Source organism: Panicum virgatum, chromosome 4N (genome assembly GCF_016808335.1).
Source record: "Panicum virgatum strain AP13 chromosome 4N, P.virgatum_v5, whole genome shotgun sequence".
Taxonomy (NCBI): Eukaryota; Viridiplantae; Streptophyta; class Magnoliopsida; order Poales; family Poaceae; genus Panicum; species Panicum virgatum.
The window spans coordinates 11274823-11296837 of NC_053148.1; the positions used below are offsets into that span (position 1 = coordinate 11274823).

The 22015-nt window shown below is 49.9% G+C and overlaps 1 protein-coding gene and 1 pseudogene across 1 annotated transcript; both read left to right on the top strand.

Annotated features, from left to right (window-relative positions):
* Nucleotides 1–4395: 4395 nt before the first annotated feature.
* Nucleotides 4396–5887, top strand: LOC120668789 (annotated as a pseudogene).
* Nucleotides 5888–19448: 13561 nt separating this feature from the next.
* LOC120671096 (protein ALTERED XYLOGLUCAN 4-like) lies at nucleotides 19449–21066 on the top strand. Its single transcript, XM_039951336.1, has 2 exons — nucleotides 19449–19702; nucleotides 19791–21066. The coding sequence occupies exons 1-2, from the start codon at nucleotides 19479–19481 to the stop codon at nucleotides 20866–20868; spliced, it is 1302 nt and encodes a 433-aa protein (XP_039807270.1). The 5' UTR covers nucleotides 19449–19478; the 3' UTR covers nucleotides 20869–21066.
* The last annotated feature ends 949 nt before the right edge of the window (nucleotides 21067–22015 follow it).

Sequence of the window (22015 nt, forward strand, 5' to 3'; positions counted from 1 at the left end):
CACGAACACCATGTTCACATCAGCCGATGGCTTCTCATCGGCTTTTGTCTGCTTGGGGCGCCACTCTTTTCTCGGAGGGCGCCTTTCCTCCCTTCGCAGTCACCTGAATTGCTCCGCGAGATCCGGACGCGCTTTCCTCAGCACGTCGAGGTACTTTGCTTCTGCCTCTTCCAGATTGCGCAAGAGCTGCACTCTGCGCTTTTGCGAGCAATTAAGCCCGTCAGGACACCACCGTGGACGATGGTACCTGTCTTCTTCTTCTGGCTCGGAATCACCCCTGGTTGGCCGTCTCACACGGTCATCATGACGTGCTCTGGGCCCCAAGCGCCGAAACACCGACGCCTCATCCTGTTGGTGTCCTCGAGGCCTGCACTTAAAGCAATCATCTATAGTAGGGAATTGGCTCATGCCGGAATTCCAACAGTACCTGAAGAACGGGCAATGCCAGTGGTCGCGTATAGCCTGGCGTCTCCCCAATGTATTTCCTGAGCAGTGCTCGTACTCGTCTTCTTCCGATTCGTATCGGCGGCGCAACTTGTACTGGTACTGGTATTTTTCTAGAAGCCGATTAGAAGCTGGAAGCTGATTGCGGATGTGACGCACCTGCTCTTCGGTCACATGCTGTTGTTCCAGTTCGCGTCTATCCTGCGGCCGTTTGCCAGAAGCGGCCTCTCTCCTCTGCTTGTCATGGCAGCGCATGGGTCCCACCATGTTGATCTGGAATGCCAAATCCTGGCCCTTGGATCCGAAATCTGACAGCTCCACCATGTTAGCTTGTGGGAAGGGCTTTGTGTCAACCTTCATCGTGTGTTGAGCCAGGATTAATCGGCCTTGCTCGATAGCCGATTGTATCTGGCGACGTAACTCCTTGCATTCACCCGTGGAATGAGTGAACGAGTGGTGCCATTTGCAGTACAGTCTTCCCTGCAGCTCTTGTGCCGTCGGTAGCTTGTGATTCTCTGGGAGCTTCAGCTGTTTTTCTTTGAGGAGCAGATCAAATATCTGCTCTGCCTTAGTCACGTCGAAGTCGAAGCTCTTCACAAGCCCCTGCTGTTTGACCCACTTGCACGGGACAGGGTTTGCCCCCCGAGTCCACTCTGCCACGGCCACTTCTTGCTCCTCGCCAGAGTCATCAGATTCATCCGCCTGGGCCATGTTTACATGGCGCTTGAACTTGTCCTGGTACAGCTCAGGATGGTAATGTTCGTATGCTGTAAGCTTCTGCACCAGCTGCGCCAGAGATGTGAACTCCAACTGAAAAGCCGCATCCTTGATCGGCTTAGCGAGTCCCAAGACAGCCAGTTCGACTGCCTCCTTCTCTGTGATGCGCGACGAGTAGCATCGGTTCTTGACCTCCCTGAAGCGCTGTATGTATTCTGACACAGTCTCTCCTCGCTTCTGCCTGACTTGGGCGAGGTCGGCAATTCCAGCTTCAGCAGCCTCCGAGTGGTACTGGGTATGGAATTGGTCTTCAAGCTGCCTCCAAGTTTGAATCGAATCCGGAGCCAGTGATGCATACCATCCAAAAGCTGGGCCTGTAAGGGATTGGCCGAAGAACCGGACCCTCAACGGATCCGACACTGAGATCATCCCAAGCTGCATTAAGTATCGGCTCACATGCTCGATGGAGCTGGCTCCTTCTGACCCATTGAACTTCGTGAACTCAGGGAGCCGATACTTGGGTGGCAGTGGGATCAAGTCATAGTCACTTGGATACGGCTTGGAATAGCCGATCGCTTAACTCTTGGGCAGGATGCCGAACTGGTCTCTCAGTATTGCACTGACCTGCTCCACACTAAGAACTCCTGGGGCCGATGGCTCAGCACTCGGCCCAGTAGCGTACTTTGCCAGCCACGCTCGTTTCTCCGCGTCGGCTCCAGAAGCCCCTGGGTTTACCATCTGCACCGAGCGTGTTGGATTGACACTGTCAGGGATGTAAGCATACGTGTAGCCGTGCGGAATCTCCTTGGGTGGCTCGGTGAGGAATTGGCCTTCTCCAGGATCGCCGCCGATCTTGTGGACGACGTAGATCGGCGAATTTTGTGGTTTTGGAGCCGCAAATGAGAACGGCAATATCGGTCTAGAATGCAGTTCAGCTTCCTCTGTGTGACTCCCCAGGGTTGGCCCCGATGGAGAGTACTGGTTCTTGATTATCTCCTGGATGACGCGATGCGCCATGCGCTCGAGTTCGTTCATCAGGCTCTGAGAGTGCCGATGAAGCGCATGGGCCACCATGTCGTTCATCTCCTGACGCAGGGCTCTGGTGCGCTCTTCTGATGGCACAGACAGATCTACATTGTCGAGAGCGCCTTCTGGTGAGAACCCCTTCCACCTGATGCCATGGTTGCGGGTCCTCTCAAAAGAGCCGATGAGGACGGCTTCCAGCAGAGCTTTGATCTCATCATACTTCTTGTGTTCAGGAGAGAGCTCTTCATACGTGACGGGCTTGGGAGCGGGTTCTTGATCTTGAGCTCCAGTCATTGTTACAGTGGATGTTGTTGCCGAGAAGGGTCCCACCGGGCGTGCTAGAATGTGTTGTCGGTCGAAACCAACCGGCGAGCAGCGACAGGCAACACGAAGAGCCGGGAGGTCGCCGGGGCGCTGGTAGGCACTGCTCCCTCGTCGACGGCCCGCAATTCCGTCACGCGCCCGGAGATTCTGTGGAAAGCCGGGCGTGCCACCTGACCTATTCCCGATCAGGAGGGTGCGAACATGCTCCAAACAGTTTCCTGCATACAAAGACACGTGTAAATGTAAGTCCGAGCCGTGGTCGGCTCCCCGGGACGACTCTTGCATCGGCTTTAAAGAGCCGATCGAGTCCCGGTGTCAGATTGGATCTGTGTCTATCCGGATATTGATGAGTAAAGCAAATAACTATAAAAAACTACTTCAATTAAATCTAATTAATCTAATCTACGATGATAACAGCTTCACTGCTAGATCAGAACATCCTACACGTGACCAGACCTAATGAACATAACAGACAACTAAACCACAACCCAAAACAGAGGCCTAAGAACTAGCAAGAGCCGATTCCCGGAACAATCCCTATCAAGACTAAGATAAAGCATCTATTACACCACCGGATCATCCAATTCGTTTGCAAGGCCTAACCTAGCAGATATTACACCAACTCTTAAGAATAAGAGCAAACCATAACAGATTAGATCTACTGGATATAAAAGAAGCAGGGTGTTGTCTCTGTACAACTAATTCTATACGACGAGAACTAGCATAAGATCGAAACGTGACTGCACAGAGACAACATGATATTCGTAGATGATAAGCAACGAAGCACAATAGATCTACTAAAAGCCATGCTACGAACATCAAGATAATTAGCATTACTCGCCATCAAAAACGCTTCAGTACGAGTAATACCAAGGTAAAAGCAAGAACAACGCTGCCCTGATCGCGAGAAGCGATCATGGCAGCATGGCGCTTACTTGGACGAAACCCTAGGATTAGGAGTGGCGATGCGCCGAGAGTTGTTGTTTGTGAGACGTGATGACGCTCTCTCTTACGAATAATAAAGGGTACATATTTATAGTCCGGAGACTTGGGAAACAATCTAAGCTAATCTTGTCATAATCGGACTCTATCTCTAATCTTGAACTAAATCTAAGGATACATGGCCCATGTGGCCCAGATGCTCACGCAGGAGCCGATTTACAAGTCTTCTTAATCTTCTGCTTCAAGCCCATTTTGTTTTCGGCCCATAAATTAATCCTGTTAATTTATGGCGATAACACTCACGCAGGAGCCGATTCGTAAGCCTCCTTCAATTTCTTCATTAAGCCCAACTCACTCGCGGCCCATTAGTTAACCTGTTAATTTATGGCGATAGCACCATGTGATGACATTTCCACTGAGACTGGCCTAACATCCCGCACGCCGGGAGCAGGTCCATTTTTTAGTTAATGCTGGTTCAATTTTACCTCGATTGTGGGGATTTCTCTTTTTATTAAAATCGACTGAATTTAGTTTGGTTGTCACCCGTTTTTCCCTCTCCTCGCACTGCTACATGCCATTATTTAGATTGGTGCAAAAATCGATTGAAAGCCAGACAAAAATCACTCGAGTGATATCTGGTAACTAGTTTTGATATCGGGTTTAATATGTGGCTTCCAGTTATTTTACTCCCCCTCATGAAATTACTATTGCTCTCCTAAGCTCGAGTGTTTGTGCACATGCATTCAATGTCCATGCATCGCGGTCTGCGTGCACGTGCTTCTACCTTGCCCGAGATCAAGCAGACAAGCACCAAGAACAAGGATCCCCATTTACCAAACGAAACCCAAACCCATGGCCTGAGAACAACGGTAAAACTGCGAGGTAGCTGGAGCTGAATGGAGCACGGATTCAGGCAGTCAACCTGGCTGAGTTACCGTAGCCTTCTGCCGTCGTCGTCCTGAGTAACCACAGCCCCCTGACTCTGCCGTGCAAATGAAGGAGATGGGAGCGTGCCAGCATCCACTCCATCCGCACGGCGGCCAGAAGCCATCGTCTTCATCTCCCAGCAGCACCAATCCCGCAGGCTACTTCCTGCCCAGAACCGCCGGCGCCTGGCTCGCCTGCGGCTTCCTCTCCTTGGCGCTCCTCCACCTCCTCTGCTGCTCTCCCGCCGGCAGCCAACGGGCGGTGTTCTCCCCTCTGCTCCAGTACTTCAACGGCACCTACTCCTCGGTCTCACCGGCGTACGTGAACGTTGCTCAACCCACCGTCGCTTGATCGAGACGCTCCAGCACTTGCAGATTCGAATTTCTCATGGACCTCGTTTGATTTGATGGCAGGCAGGGGGAAGGCGGGCGGAGCTGCGACTACTCGGAGGGGCGGTGGGTGTGGTCACCGGGCCACGCGCGGCGGTACAACGCCACCGCGTGCGGCGTCAAGGACAGCGAGGACTGCGTCGGCAACGGGCGCCCGGACACCGGCTACCTCGACTGGCGGTGGCGGCCGGCGGGCGGGTGCCCGCTGCCGGCCTTCAGCGCGGCGGCGTTCCTCACCGCGGTCCGGGGCAGGCACGTCGCGTTCGTGGGCGACTCCATGGCGCGGAACCAGGCCGAGTCCCTGGTCTGCCTCCTCGGCGCCGGCGCGTCGCCGTTCCCGCCCCGCCTCGTGTACCGCGACGCGGACCCCGGGGAGTTCCGGTTCCGGCGCTGGGCGTTCCCGTCGCACGGCGTGACGGTGTCCGTGTACCGGGCGCCGTTCCTGGCGCGGGCCACCGGCAGGGTGGACGACTACCACCTGCCCTACAGCTCCGTGCACCTCGACGCGCTCGCCGAGCGGTGGTCGGCGGAGGCCGGCACGATGGACGTGGCGGTGCTCAGCGCGGGGCACTGGTTCCTCAAGTGGGCCATGTTCTACAACGGCAGCGAGGTGCTCGGCGCGCACATGCTCCCGGACTCCAACCACACCGAGATCAGCTTCGCCTCGCCGTTCCGGGAGTTGATCCGGAAGTCGTTGGAGCGGCTCCTCGGCTCCGGCGGCGGCGGCGGCGGCGGCCGGACGGTGGTGCTGGCCACCATATCGCCGTCGCACTTCGAGAAGGCGTGGGACGACCCCACGACGTGCGCGAGGAAGGCGCCGTACAAGGATGGGGAGAAGGAGGTGGACGGCGAGGCGGCCGAGCTCCGAAGGGTCGTCAAAGAAGAGGCGTCCGCGGCAGCGGGGAGGATCGGCGGGGCGGCGACGATCAAGGTGCTGGACGTGACGAAGCTGGCGACGATGCGGCCGGACGGACACCCCGGCGCGTACATGCACAGGGACCCGTTCGGGGCCCGGCAAGCCGGAGAAGATGCTCAACGACTGCCTCCATTCCTGCCTGCCCGGGTCGGTGGACACGTTCAATGAGATATTGCTGCAGCTCCTTCTGACCAAGAGGTAGTGGTAGGCAGCTTAGCAATACTCGTGCGAGCGTGCACCTGCCGTATGACATGTAGCGTGTCACTGCTGGCGTGTGTCTGGAATGCATGCATCAATGGTCAACTTAGTGCATTAGGTATGGTCGTCGTTCATCTAAACATGCCCACTAATAGGGAGACGTACTTTGCCAATTCTGGGATGTTCGTATGAGTGCTAACTACTGGCAGTGGCAGCCGGCGGGGCGCCGCCTGCCGGCGTTCGACGCGGCGGCCTTCCTCTCGGCGGCGCGCGGCTAGCACGTACGTGGCCCTCGTCGGCGACTCCATGGCGCGGAACCAGGCGCAGTCCCTCGTCTGCCTCCTCGGTGCGGGTTTCCCGCACCGCGTCGTGTACCGGGAGTCCGGGACGCCGCCGGCCCGCGCGGCAAGCCCGACCTGTGGCGCTGGGCGTTCCCGACGCACGGCGTTACGGTGTCCTTCTACTGGGCGCCGTTCGTCGCCAGGACCACGGGCAATGCGCTCATGGACACCCTGCCGCAGAGCATGAACCACGTGCACCTCGACGCGGTCGACGACTGGTGGGGCGCCGACGCCGACACCATGGACCTGGTGGTCCTCAGCGCCGGCCACTGGCCGCTGAACGGCGCCATCTACTACGCCAACGGCGAGGTGATCGACCACCACGTCCACGACGAGCTCGACCTGGCGATGGACATCGGGTACACCCGGCCGATGAGGATGGCGTACCGCGCCGACGGCGCTGGACTGGCTGAGCCGCTCCGGCCGGCCGCGGACCAAGGTCTGGCCACCTTGTAGCCGGCCCACAAGTACGAGGGCGACACCCTTGTCAGTTGTCACCATGTGCCCGAGGAAGGCGCCGTACAAGGAGGGGTCCGGAGCAGGAGCTGGGCGACCTCGACAGGGAGCTGGTCTCGGGCTCATCTACGAGGAGGCGGAGGCGGCGAGGGCGAACGAACGGCGAGGGCAGCGCGACGAGGGTCGAGGTGCTGGACGTGACCAAGCTGGCCGCCATGCGGCCGGACAGGCACCCGGCGCGTACATGCACCGGGACCCGTTCGCGCACGAGTTGCAGCCGTGGATGGCGGGCGACTGCGTCCACTTTTGCCTGCCGGGCCGGGGCCGGTCGACACCTCAACGAGATACTGCAGCACATCCTGATGAGTGATGAGGAAGAGGCGATGATGAGAGATCAGCGAGCTAGTACGGCCGGCGACCACTAGATCTAGGTGTAGATTCACGGGCACGGTCGCAGCTTGATCACTTAGGTCATTGAGCAGAAAACGGATATATAGCAAGTTCACTTTCTGTGTTTGCGATTTTCGTTTGTGTTGAGCCTGTATATATTTGTTCCCAGGACGTCAGTCATGAGCATACTGCATACTCTCTGCATCTTTTGTATCATGCGCTGGACAGAAACGAACTGAGAGAAGTGTGCTGTTGACCTGTTGTTGGCTCATTTCTTGTGGTGATGATCAAACAGAGTCCGTCTTTATTGGCACCGCCAGGAGATTTTGCAGCAGATTGGTAGGCATTACGCCAAGTTTTGTCAGTATATATACATGTTGGTGATGGTTTAATAAGAGCATCAGCATCATCTTGCATTGGTTCGCAGAGAGAACAACCTGCTTGAGATTGGCTACCAAAAGTTGACACTTGCAGCAAAATGGCGATTACTGTATCAACCTACTAGCACTGGTTGAGATTCTTGGCTAACCATTGATTCCTCGCTCAGTTGTGATTATTGTTCTCCTTGTGTGGATCCCCATGCATCTCTCCCTCGTCGATCATTTAATTTGGTCACTGATTTGGAGTAAAACCAAACATTTTTATTTTGTCCACTGAACATCACAAGGTGCCATTTGACCTGGAATGGTTTTTAAAAGTAAACCTTATCCAGGGCAACATGTTAAATTAACCAGTAGTGTTGTTTCTCTAAGGGACAAGGGCCCAGTGGCAGACCCAAAGATTCGCCAGTTTTTCGGATTTGTAGCGCGCGGTGGTGCTAGGTGATGTGCACAAAGGATGGTGGGTACGTATTCTAGTCACCAATCTGGGTTCTACGCAGCCACAAGGCAGCTAGGCACTTTCAGAGTTCGCTTCATCGAAGGCTACTACAAAGAGTTTGACTACTGGAAACCAATATTTTCCTGTGGATGATCGAATTATTTAACCTTTTTTGCAAAAACGCACAGGAAAACACTGCACAAAATCCGGCAACAGGGGCAAGAGGCTGTGGATATATAGGAAACTAGGTGATACTCCACACGTTGTTGCGGAATTTTTTAAATAAAATCTAAGGTGAAATTTGAAAATAGAAATACTAAGGTGATTGTATGGTAATATTCACAAAAAAATGGTGGAAGACATAAATAGATGGTCCTATCGTAGTGGATAGTGATGTAACATCTGATATAATGGGTTTCTATATGATGTGGATATATAGCTGGCATGTTGAAAGAAATAGATGATATGAATTTTATTTGCATGTAATTTTTTTATTGGATCTGGTAACAATCGATCAGCTAATAGAAGAAACACCAATAGAATATTTGATCACATTATAGAAGAATAGGTAATGAAAAAATAGCGTATGTATATGACTTACATTAATAGATTAAAAGTATTGCACATAGTAGAGATGATATGGATATTTTTTATAATTAATAGGAAAACATGGATAGATTGTATGAAAGAATTGCAAGTTAGTGAGACAATTAGTGTGAAATGATGTGGACACCTTGCATGAAGAGAGAAATAGTTAGTTGGTGACATCTAGGTTATATAGATTAGGAATTGTAGGGTGTAGAGCAGTTTGCGGGTTAATGATACCAAACATTAGAGGTACGGTGCAACAGCCTATCCCTGCCTCGTGATCTATAAATTATTCTATATTCGAACACTACAAAAGTCATTGGTGGTAGCATGCTATGAGCATGCCTTTGCTTTTGGGTTGCGTTTAGATCAATACCGCTAATGCAACCAATCAAAGTCTATGGAGCAGCAGAAAAAAAATGCTTAGTTGTATGCTCGCTTATGACATGACGTGGTTTGAGATTGTTCATTGGCTTGGTGCTGTAGAGCACTAGACTTGAAAAGAGATATTTTTTTCGCGATCGTGTCTGGACACGTTTTTCATTTAGAGGAAAGAAGAAAAGTTAGTTAAAAGTAGGTCCGGAGAATTGGAACCAAACCTAAACTCAATACCTGATTACTCGGTAACAATAGCGCGACCTGAAAACACACCTGAAGTTGCTAAAGCCGACTCTAGCTGTCTATAACCTGCATGGGACCAAGCTACGACCTCATCACACACACGCAGCACAAGGTCATCTACTGTTCTAACCCGACGATCAAAAGTTCTACCATTTCTTTCTTTCCAAAGTAACCAATACACCAAGATAACCAAAGAGTCGAAGCCGCATCTGTCAACCTTGCTTTCATACCTCAGTCCACCAAGAGGCAAGGCTATATGAATGTGTGTTGGGCATGACTCTCTCCCACCCAACCTTGCGTAGCACCTTGAACCAAACCTCTCGGGAGAAAGAGCAGATAGTTAGAAGATGGTCAATTGTTTCTTGCAGCTGGGCACACAGCACACAAGAGTCATCGTCCTGCAAGCCATGCTTTTTCCATCGCGCGGCCGTCCAACACTGGTCATGGAGCACAAGCCAGATGAAGAATTTGCATTTAGCCGGAGCGCGGGCTTTACGGAACAATTTTGCACCTTCGATCAGGTGCTACCCAATGAAGAAAGCCAGGTATGCCGAGGAGGTGGAGAAGATTCTGTATGGCGTCCATTTCCAACATATCATATCCGGTTGGTTCTCCGACAATTGGATCTGACATGTACAATCAGAAATTTGTAGGTAGTCCAGGAGTACCTGCACCGTGAGCACCCCGGAGACGTCCCTAATCCATTGGTCCCTTAGCAGTTCTTGAGCCACCGTCCTTTGTCCCTTGATTCGGGCGCCGACTGCGTTGCAGAGGGATGGTGCAAGATAAAGCAGGGATTGGCCCTGAACCAACGATCAGTCCAGAATAGAGCCTTGTGTCCATCTTCTAGCTCAACATAGATGGAGGACTGGAACATAGCCTCGACCACAGGCTCCTTCTCCATGGGAAGCTGATGCCATGACCTTGATTCATCGGTTTGTTTCATCCAGAGCCATCTCATGCGTAAAGCATAGCCGAACCGCTGTAAATCGATAATTCCCAACCCACCAAGGTTAGGTGGTCTGCACACACGCGGCCAGGCCAACAAGCAATGACCTCCTTTTGCGGATTGAGCCCCTTTCTAGAGGAAACTTCTCCTGTAACTGTCGATGTGCTTGGTCACCCAAGGAGAGAGATTGACCGCAAGGGCTATGTGGGTAGGGATGGCTGATAGTGTACTGTTGATTAAGGTAGCTCTACCAGCCTTGTTTAGAAGTCTGGCCTTCCAGGTCGGCAACCTGTTCGCGACCTTATCAATCAAAGGCTAAAGATCATTCTTGGACAGCTGCCTGAGCCCAAGTGATATGCCCAAATAGCGAATGGGGAAGGGGTCGATTTTGTCTGGGAGGTGACTGATGAGTGTTATCGTTGCCTCTAGATCACATTGTATTGGAGATATCATGCATTTGGACATGTTTGTCTTTAATCCCAATGCTCCTGCAAAGATCTCCAAAATTGTTGTTGTGATCAACAAATCATGCTGCACCGGTGATAGGAAGACGACGATATCATCGGCTTACATGAAAGCTCTATCTGTGATCTTGGGATGCAAAACCCGTAGGAGCCCCTTATTGTCAGCCAACTTGAGTAGAGCGTTTAGTCCTTCCATGACAATCACAAATAATAGTCGCCACAATGGATCCCCTTGACGTAAGCCCCTAGTGTGACAGATCCTCCTGCCTGGCAACCCATTTAGAATTATTTTGGTGCTTGCCGAGGACAGCATGAGGGAGATCTAGTCAATCCACCATCTAGAGAAGGCAAGGTGTTGCAGCAGGCCGAGGAGAAAGCGCCAGTTCACCGTGTCAAAAGCCTTAGAATGTCCACGTTGATGAGAGCGCTCGGCATCTTGGCACGATGTAGTAATTTAGCAGTCAAATGAACTACCTTATAAATTCTCATGAATGAGCCTTGACCGAATAAAAGCACTCTGGTTATGCTGGACTAGACCATGCATGTGTGGGGCAAGGCGACGTGCCAGCACCATGGTGAATAATTTCGCGAATTTGTGTATCAAGCTAATTGGTCTGTAGTCACCAACAGCACACGCATCCTGCTTCTTGCGAAGTAAAACCATGAAGACCTGATTAACCAAGTAGAAGCTGCGACCATCGAGAGACCAAATGGCCTGAAAGGCCCTAAAAATGTCTCCCTTGATAATCGGCCAAGCTGTTCCGTAAAAAAGGCCTGTGAACCCATCCGAACCCAGGGCCTTGTCTGTGGGCATCTCAGCGATAGCCTGCCAGATCTCATCTTTACTGAAGCAATGATCAAGGTGCACATCCTATAGTGGTTGTAGGTCTAGCTCCTCCAGTTTGATGTGGTTTAGGTGGTCCCCTCTTGGACCAAAGATGGAGTCGAAATGGTTGAAGACTGCATTCGCCATCTCCTCATCTCTAAACAAAATTGCATCATCAGCCCGCAGTTTGGTAATATGATTTTTGCGGCTCCTGTGGCAAGCCTGCAGATGGAAGAACTGCATGCTGGCGTCCCCCTGTTATGGTCCAAGCAGGAAGAACTCAAGAATCCCGATAAAATTGAGAAGAATTCAATTACAATAGGAAGAATAGAGTTACAGAGAAGGAATCAGAAGAATGGGAAGAACAGGAAGATACAAGAATGGTTTAATTGTCATCATGTCGTCCTTCTGTCTAACTTGTCCTCGCCTTTATACAGCCGCCGGAGTAGTTACACAGCCATTACATGGGCTTGGCCCAGACCAACACTACCCACTATGACGGCCCATAGAGCCCGTTACATTACCCCCTCCATGAAATCCAGCTTGACCCCAAGCTGGAGCTTCTGGAAAACGGCGACGACAATCATGGTTTTCTTCCCAAGTGGCCAATGAAGCGGGCAGACCAGACCATTGAACTAGCAATTGCTGAACAACCGAAGAGCTTCGAGTGACAAGCTTGGTGTCAATGTTAGCAACAGGAAGAAGCTCTGCAGAATGATCAACTGTAATAGAAGACAAGTCTGAACTTACTTGCACCTGGGGGCCAATATGATTCTTCAGCTGTGAGACATGGACTACTGGATGAATTTTCACATCAGATGGAAGATCCAATTTATAAGCCACTTTGCCCACATGTTGTAAGATAGTGTAGGGGCCAGAGAATCTGATTTGGAGGAATGGCCACTGAAGACTGAACATATTGTTGTAATTTTAGGTACACCGAGTCGCCAACTTCAAATTGCCTCTCAGATCTGTTCTTATCAGCTTGTGACTTTATTCGCTACTGAGCACGCATCAATTGTTGCTGGATTAGGTCAGTCAACAGATGTCTCTCCTTAGTCCACTGTTCCAGTTCTGACACTGAACAAGCATCCATGTTAACAATGCCAAAATGATGGGGAGGATGGCCATATAATACCTCAAATGGAGTGCTGCAGGGCAGAATGAAATTATGTGTTGTACCAAAACTCAACCAATGGAACCACTTAAACCACTGCTTGGGACATGAGTGAATGGAACACCGTAAAAATGTCTCGAGGAACTGGTTCAGATGTTCTATCTGACCATCAGTCTGAGGATGGTATGAGGAGCTCATCAGAAGCTGTGTATCTATCAGTTTGAACAGTTCCTACCATAGTTTGCTAGTGAAAACTCTGTCCCTATCCGAAATAATTGCCTCAGGAAGACCATGGAGTTTATAGACATGTGTCATATATGCTTGAGCCACTTGGAGCGCACTGAAAAAGGATGTGCTAAAGGAATGAAATGACCATATTTTGTGAACTTATCTATGACAACCAAGATCACATCATGCTTGTAAGATATAGGCAGTCCTTCAATGAAGTCAAGACACACTACTGACCAAGGAGAATATGGAACTGGTAAGGGTTGCAGAAGGCCAGGTTGTCTGATATGCTCCACTTTGGCCTGCTGGCAAACAGTGCACTGTTGAACAAATTGTTTGACAGTGTTCTTTAATTTAGGCCAAGCAAAAAATGCTTTAACTTTGTGGTATGTAGCATGAAAGCCTGAGTGACCTCCTATTGCACTTTTGTGAAAAGCCTGAACAACATGTTGCTGAGCCAGGCTGTTGTTGCCAATTCATACTCGACCATGAAATCTGATAAGGCCATTGTGTAGAGAAAAGCCTACTGTTTGGAGATGACAGAGTCAATTCAGTTAGTAACTGCTTAGCTTCCTCATCATCTTGATAACCCTGGATCGGATTTTCTTGCCATAATGGTGTACAAGAAGAAAGTGTTGAAACAGTCATGGGATCAGGCAGTCTAGACAGTGCATCAGCAGCATTGTTAGTACTACCCTTCTTGTAGATGATCTTGTATTGTAAATCCATTAGTTTCAGCAAAGCTTTGTGTTGCAACTTGGTGCATATTCTCTGGTCTATAATATGTAAAAGGCTCTTGTGATCTGTCTTGATGATAAACTCATTGTTTTGCAGATATGGGCGCCATTTTTCCACTGACATTAGAATGGCCATGCATTCTTTCTCATAGGTTGAGAAAGCTTGATTTCTAGGACACAAAGGTTTGCTGAGGTAGGCCACAGGGTGACCTTCTTGCATTAGCACAGCACCAGGACCATAATCACAAGCATCAGTCTCCAAGACAAAAGTTTTTGTGAAGTCTAGTATGACAAGTACATGTGCTTACAACAAAGCTTTCTTCAATAACTGAAAAGCTTCCTTAGTAGGAGAGCTCCAAACAAAAGGGGATCCTTTCTTAAGCAGTTGGGTCAGTGGTCTACAAAGCATGCCATAGTGTTTGATGAATTTTTTGTAATAGCCAGTCAATCTCAAAAAATCCCTAATATCTTTCAGATTCTTTGGCACAGGCCACTGTTGCACTGTAGTAATCTTAGAGGGTTCAGTAGAAACACCTTGAGCAAAAATACAGTGACCCAAATACTCAATTGATTGTTGTGCAAAGGAGCACTTGGAGAGCTTGAGGTAAAACTGATGATCCTGAATGATGTCAAAGACAGTGGTCAAGAGCTGAATGTGTTCTGCCAAGGTCTTAGAGTAAACCAGAATGTCATCCATAAAGACCAACACCCCTTGCCTAAGAACTGATGCAAAGATAGTGTTCATGACACTTTGAAACGTTGCTGGGAATTTGCAAGCCCAAAAGGCATTACCAAGAACTCATAAAGGCCACTGTGGGTCCTAAAGGCTGTTTTATGTTCATCCCCTTTGGTGACTCGAATATGATGATAACCAGACCTGAAGTCCAATTTTTGAAAACCATTGAGTACCAGCCAGTTCATCAATAAGTTCATCTACAACTGGCATAGGATGCTTGTTTTTGACTGTGATGTTGTTGAGATGCCTGTAATCCACACAAAACCTCCAAGTGCCATCTTTTTTCTTGACTAGCAACACTGGTGATACATAAGGACTGGAACTAGGCCTGATGACACCATTTCTCAGCATATCGTGAAGCTGTTTCTCGATCTTAGTTTTCTGGGCTTGAGCATATCTGTAGGGTCAAGCATTAATAGGTTGACTTCTAGGTAGTAATGTGATAGTATGATCATACTGCCTTTCAGGAGAAAGGGAAGAGGGTTCCTGAAACAAGTGGCTATACTGAGTGAGAAGATGTTGTACTTCAGGTAGCTGATGAACTGTATCAACCAGCGTCAATGTATGAATGGAATTGTCAGGCTACTGAGTGTCAAGAATCTGGGAGGCAGCCTTCAGCTGAATGCAATGTGACACAGCTCCTCTTCTAATAAGACCTTTCAGTTTTCTAGCACTAATAGCAGAGCACTTGGATGTGTCATATCTTACTCCAAACAACTTAATTCTTTTGCCTTGGTAAGTGATTGTCATCACCTTATTCTTCCAATGTACCATCTGTTGTCGGTCGAAACCCACCGGCGAGCAGCGACAGGCAACACGAAGAGCCAGGAGGTCGCCGGGGCGCTGGCAGGCACTGCTCCCTCGTCGACGGCCCGCAATTCCAGCAACGCGCTGCGGCTTGTGAAGACGCAGGGCGTGCCACCTGACCTATACCCGATCAGGAAGGTGCGGACGTGCTTGCGATGATTGACCTGCACACACAAACACGTGGAAACGTAAGTCCGAGCCGTGGTCGGCTCCCCGGGATGACTCTTGCATCGGCTTTAAAGAGCCAATCGAGTCCCAGTGTCAGATGGGATCTGTTTGCATCCGGATATTGATGATTAAAGCAAATAACTAAAAGACTGCTTCAATTAAATCTAATTAATCTAATCCACGATGGTAAAGGCTTCACTGCTAGATCGGAACATCCTACACGTGACTAGGCCTAATAAACGTAACAGATAACTAAACCATAACCAAAACAGAGGCCTAAGAACTAGCAAGAGCCGATTCCCGGATCAATTCCCTGTTAAGACTAAAGCAAAGCATCTAATACGTCACCGGATCGTCCAACCCGTTTGCAAGGCCTAACCTAGCAGATATCACGCCAACTCTTAAGAACAAGAGCAAACCGTAACAGATCAGATCTACTAAACTTAAAAGAAGCAGGGTGTTGCCTCTGTGCAACTAATTCTATGCGACAAGAACTAGCATAAGATTGAAACGTGATAGCATAGAGACAACATGATGTTCATAGATGATAAGCAACGAAGCACAACGGATCTACTAAAAGCCATGCTATGAACATCAAGATAACTAGCATTACTCGCCATCAAAAACGCTTCAGTACGAGTAATACCAAGATAAGAGCAAGAACAACGCTGCCCTGATCGCAAGAAGCGATCAGGGCAGCATGGCGCTTACTTGGATGAAACCCTAGGTTTAGGGGTGGCGATGCGCCGAGATTGTTGTTTGCGAGACGTGATGACGTTTTCCCTTTTACAAATGTCATAGGGTACATATTTATAGTCCAGAGACTTCTTGCCGTGCAAGGCAACCTCTAAACTCTTTCCTAAACGAAGACTAGAGATAGATTACAACTCAATAAAGACTCGAAGATTAAATAACATGATCTGGACTCTTCCCTCCACCGGCCCAGATCTTCATGAAGCTTCCAAATATCAGCCGAAACATGCCGTATAATTCTGGCAGATTCTGGTCGTCCTATTGTTTTGGCAGTTCCCGTCAACTCCGAGCGAATCTGGATGTGATTCCAATTGTATTGGAAAGCTTATCTCCTTAGCTTTCCATGCATATCTAGAACGTCCAAAATGGAGTCCATATGTGGCCTGGGCGTCCATTTTTGTGCGGCCTCTTCCTGCAGTCCGAACCCCATCTCAGCTTGACCCTTGAGTGCCCAATTATCATTGTATTTGGCCAAACTTATGATATAAGCCTGGCTAAGTGGACTCCTTTACTGTGGGCTTTTCTGACATTTGGCCTACCAATCCTAGTCAAATTCTGGCGATAACACCATCATAGAACTGCACTCCTCCAGCCAATCTTCACCCACAATCATATCATAGCATTGGAGGGGCAGGATGCCAACATTAGATGTAAACACATGTCCCTGCACAGTCCACTGCAACTCAGGAATTCTATGGGTGCAGGCCATTGGACTTCCATCAGCAGCTAAGAATTTACTGGGTGCAAAAGCTTGAGTAGGCAACTGCAGTTGGGAGGCTAGCGACTCACTGATGAATGTTCCTACACTGCCAGAATCGACAAGAATGAGCACATCCTGGATGCCAATCTTACCCTGAAGCTTCATAGTTCTTTGAGTTGGTTGCTGAGCAGGAGTAGTGCTGACTGCCATAACTGTTTGTCGATCACTTTCTTCATCACTAGTCAAGTCATCTGGTTCGTCAGAATGTTCTAGTGCATCAAAAATCTCCTCAATCACATGCAGTGAGATCTGTGGAGGGCATCTGTGGCCATGACTCCATTTCTCCCCACACTTGTAGCACAAGCCATTCTTCTTTCTGAAAGCCATCAGAGATTTGAACTTGTCATCAGTATCTGTCTTGTCTGACTTGTTCTTGGGCACAACTAGTTTTTCAGGGTTGAGAAATTTGTCAGAGTGACATGGTGGACGATAAGCAGCTCTAAGGGTATCTTTGTGCACCCCTTTTTTACTGGAAGCATACAACTCTTGTTCCTGAAGAAGAGCTAAAGCACTTGCTGTCTGAACGCCAGTAGGTCGATGCAAGGCAATAACAGAGCGGATCTCCTCTTGCAAACCTCCAAGAAACCGAGTAACAAAATAGGTATCGTCGTAGTGAGTGTTGTAAAGGAAAATTCCATGAGATAGCTGCTCAAAGCGTTCTAGGTACTCAGATACTGAACCTGTTTGCTTGAGAGCATCCAATTGCCAAAGCTGAAGATGATACTGATCTTTATTGAACCGCTCGAAAACCGCAGCGCAAAATTTGTCCCAATCCAGCACACGCCCACAATGCTCAAATGTCAACAGCCAGGATGTCGCGGCACCATGGAAGTTCAGTGCGGCGAAGCGGATCTTCAGGTCCGAGCTCACCGAGAACACCTCAAAGTACATGTCACAATGATCACGCTAGAGGCGGGGGTTATCACCATCGAATTTGGGAAATTCAAGCTTCGGCAATTGCGGCGACTTGCCCAAAACTGAAGGAAATCCATCACGTAAATGAAAGGGTAGAGGATTTTGTTCAGAATGCATACCCGTGACCAGGTGCGGTGGACAAGATCCGAGGATTCCCCCGCCAACATCCCGGTGAATGTGAGCAAGGTAGTGCCCACTGGGCCGCTCCGAGGACGATGCAAGTGGGCGCATCTCTAGTTGCGGAGCCGAATTGAGGTCGAATGTGGACATCCACCTCGATGGAGGCTGCGGCAGCGCCGTGGCTAGCCGCGGCGGGGGAGGTAGTGGGGGCAGTGGTGGCGCAGACTCCAGATGTTGTAGGCGCAACGCCGTGGTCTCAGATTGGGCCAACAACGTGTGTGTGGCCTCCTCCGCACTCGAGCGCCATGCCTTCAAGCTTCTTGGATACGTCCTCCATTGCTGATGTCACATGTGCTTCAAACTTGGTGGGCTTCCACGGCGCCAGGACGCAAGTGCAACCGAATCCAAAGCTGCAATAGCAGATCGCCATTCCCTGTCTAGAACATGAGCGGCACGACAAGGAGGTGGACGACGGTGCCGGAGCGGCTAACCGGCGTTGTGCGGTGGCCGCCGCCGACTGGGAGTCGGTGGGCAGGGTGTGGACGCCGGAGCTGGAAAAACCCAGGTGGTGCGGACCCAGAGCACCGATGAGGACTCTGGATCGGGAACGGAGATACGGCGATCAGAAGGACAGAGCACCGGGAAAAACATAGGACACCAATTTGGAAAAAAAATTTGGAGAGAGGCTCTGATTACCAATTGTTATGGTCCAAGCAGGAAGAACTCAAGAATCCCAATAGAATTGAGAAGAATTCAGTAACAATAGAAAAAACAGAGTTACAGAGAAGAAGGAATAAGAACGGGAAGAACATGAAGATACAAGAATGGTTTAACTGTCATCATGTCGTCCTTCTGTCTAACCTGCCCTCGCCTTTATACAGCCGGCGGAGGAGTTACAAAGCCGTTACATGGGCTTGGCCCAGACCAACACTACCCACTATGACGGCCCATAGAGCCCGTGACACCCCCTCAGCCAGGTAAGTGATGTGGGCACGCTGCCGCACCAGCGTCCGTTCTAAAGATGCCAACCCTAGGGAGCATAGTTTGGCCTTGCGACAGAGGGCCAGTTAGTGTGATGCAAGCACCCTGGTATCCTGAGCCAAGTCAAGGCGATAAACAATTTCCTTGGCAATTGCCAACTGAAGGCGAATCGATCCGATATTCTTGAAAAGAGATGTTATCCGTTGGCCTATAGGTGGTAAAGGGCTTTAATTTTTTGCTTAGATAATCTAAGTGTCGGGCCCTAAAAGGATCGGGCTTTAATTTTATTCTATTTTGAGCTAAAAAATTAAGGGCCAAGTAGGATTGTAAAAAGAGCATTAGGGTCATGGCCCATTACCACCCCTATAACATGCTTCATTGTTCGTTAAGCATCCTACGAACGCCAGAAATCACCACTAAATCTAACTGAGATCTTAGTAAGAAAACAAAAGAAGTAGAATGTGGTGACTGAGACCTTAAGAAAACAAATGAAATGGAGGGTTTGAAGAAAGGGCACTGTCTTTTGCCAAGATCTAGCATTCACTAATGGAAATGTCCATTATAAACCCGCTGTCCACTGATGAACCCGCTTAAGAAGCGATTACATGACTCGAATGGAAAGTTCTGATGAACCGCTACTGTTCTTATTTAATTTTGCAGAACAGATCCATATGCAATACATAACCGTGCATGATAAGGAAAGGTTCAAACCTCTTCCCAAAGTTAACTTCTCTCCTGTATGATTGAGCTGGGCTATATGTACTACATCGAACTTCCCAACCCAATCCCTTCCCATAGCTCATCGTCGGCTACCTAGAGATGGGAGCGTCGTACCACCCTCTGGATCCCCACAACTACCACAAGCCATCCAGCAAAAACCCTCCTTGTTTCCTCTCCAAACCCGTCTGCGCTCTGCTCGCCGCCGGCTTCCTCTCCCTGGCCCTCCTCCACCTGCTCTGCTGCTCTCCCGCCGGCACTCAACGGCCGGCGTTCTCCCATCTGCTCCAGTACATCAACAACACCGACTCCTTCGTCTCATCAGTGTAGGTGAAAGATGCTGAACGCTTAAAACCTCCATGGTTCCATGACAGCGTTGGTCTGACGGCGTTGGTTGGTTCGTTTAATTTGCAGGCCGGGAGGAGACGAGAGCTGTAACTACTCGGAGGGGAGGTGGGTGTGGTCGCCGGGCTACGCGCGGCGGTACAATGCCACCGAGTGCAACGTCAAGGAGAGCCACGACTGCATCCGCAACGGGCGGCCCGACACGGGCTACCTCGACTGGCGGTGGCAGCCGGCCGGCGGGTGCCCGCTGCCGGCGTTCAACGCCGGGGTGTTCCTCGCGGCGGTGCGCGGCAAGCACGTCGCCTTCATCGGCGACTCCATGGCGCGGAACCAGGCCCAGTCCCTCGTCTGCCTCCTCGGCGCCGCGTTCCCGAGCCGGCTCGTGCACGGCGGCGCCGGCCGGCGCAAGCACAACTTCTGGCGCTACGCCTTCCCGGCGCACGGCGTGACGGTGTCCTTCTACTGGAACCCGTTCATCGTCAAGGCCACGGGCAAGTCGGAGGACGAGAGCGTCCGCGAGAACCACGTGCACCTCGACACGCCCGGCGACGGGTGGGGCGCCGACGCCGACACGATCGACGTGGCGGTGCTCGGCGCCAGCCATTGGCTCCTGAACGGGGCCATCTACTACAACGGCAGCGAGGCGATCGGCGCCCACAACGCCCCCGCCGAGCTTAACTACACCGGCGTCGGCTACGCGTGGCCGCTCAGGATGGCGTACCGGACGGCGGTGGCGCGGCTGAGCTCGAGCCGGCCGCGAACGGTGGTGCTGGCCACCTTCTCCCCGGCGCACTTCGAGGGCAGGCCCAGCGACAGCCCCACGGCGTGCACGAAGATGGAGCCGTACGAGGAGGGGGAGAAGGAGCTGGACTGGATCTGCAGGGAGCTCAGGGGCATTGTGTACGACGAGGCGGAGGCCGCCAGGGCGAGGGGCGCCGGGGGCGGCGCGACGAGGATCGAGGTGCTTGACGTGACCAAGCTGGCGGCGATGCGGCCGGACGGGCACCCGAGCGTGTACATGCACCGCGACCCATTCGCCCACGGCGTGCCGGAGAGGATGTACTCCGACTGCCTCCACTTCTGCCTGCCCGGGCCCGTCGACACCTTCAACGAGATCCTGCTGCAGATTCTCAGGAAGAGGCGATGAAACACAAACAGCTCATCACTTGTAAAACTTGCGTCTTAAATATACTTTAGGGTATTTATTATTTCAAATACTTGTGCTCTGAAAGAAGAAGCTCTGGAAGAGAGATAGCAGCAAGCCAGTGAGGCAACAAAGTTAAGACGCCAAAGCCACAAGTAGTCGAGGTGTCCTCGCACAGCAACTTTTACCTCATTCATCAGAAGTGACAAACTTTAACATTGCTTAGCCTTTGACAAAATTTGTCAAAAATTTTGCCTCATAAAGCCAGCGATTGACAAAATTTCAATAATTTTGGGATTGACAAGTTGATATCCTTGGAAAACTAGCTGCACAAGGTCGAGGATCATGGATCTCAGTTGTTCTGATTTCTGAATATATTCTGTTTGCGCACATCTCCATGCTGCACACCGTTGAACCAGCAATTAATGTGGTAACAGATTCGAGTTGAATAAGCAGAGCCTACTCTCATCTTTGCAGGGCGTCATTTAGACCAAGGATATAATATATTTTACGTGCCCGTTTACATCAAAGGGAATCATTCTTTTTTTTTAAACTATACTACTTTGTGGAGCAAAGGGTTCATGAATAGAAAACAGAGAAAAGGCTACCCATATGCACTTCAAGTCTTCAACTGCCCAAAAAAAAAACATCTGCACTTCAAGGGAATTACTAGAACATCCAGTCCAGTCTCAATGTTTTGCAAAATTTCGAGGCAAAACAATCAAAGGGATGGAGGGAGAGAGAAAACTTACATTGGCCCGTATTAATTACTTAAAAATGGGTCAATACCAATAGACAGCACCAACAGTTTCCAATGCCTATTTGCAATAAAATTATTGCCCGTGTTTTTAAGGGTAACTGTCCAAACCATTTTTTTGTGATGCAAAAAGCCATCTGGTGGCGTTTAAAAACCATCTGTTACATATGGCCAATAATTTTTATGTTAACAATGTTTAGGATGTATCTAGTCATTATAGTTAGAGATGAGTTTTGAATCTTCTTGTATTATGGTCATTGCATTCAGTTCTTTATAAACAGTCTGTAATATGACATAATAAAAAAACAAATTTTGCATTACTTTTAAAATATGGGAGATAAATGATTTGATGAAAATTCATTTGCCAGTTAGACTATTTTCTTTAATAGCATA

Coding starts and splice junctions, on each gene's coding strand:
- LOC120671096 (XM_039951336.1), top strand. CDS start 19,479: ATGGGAGCGTCGTACCACCCTCTGGATCCCCACAACTACCACAAGCCA. Junction 19,703..19,790: donor GACTCCTTCGTCTCATCAGT/GTAGGTGAAAGA, acceptor TTTAATTTGCAG/GCCGGGAGGAGACGAGAGCT.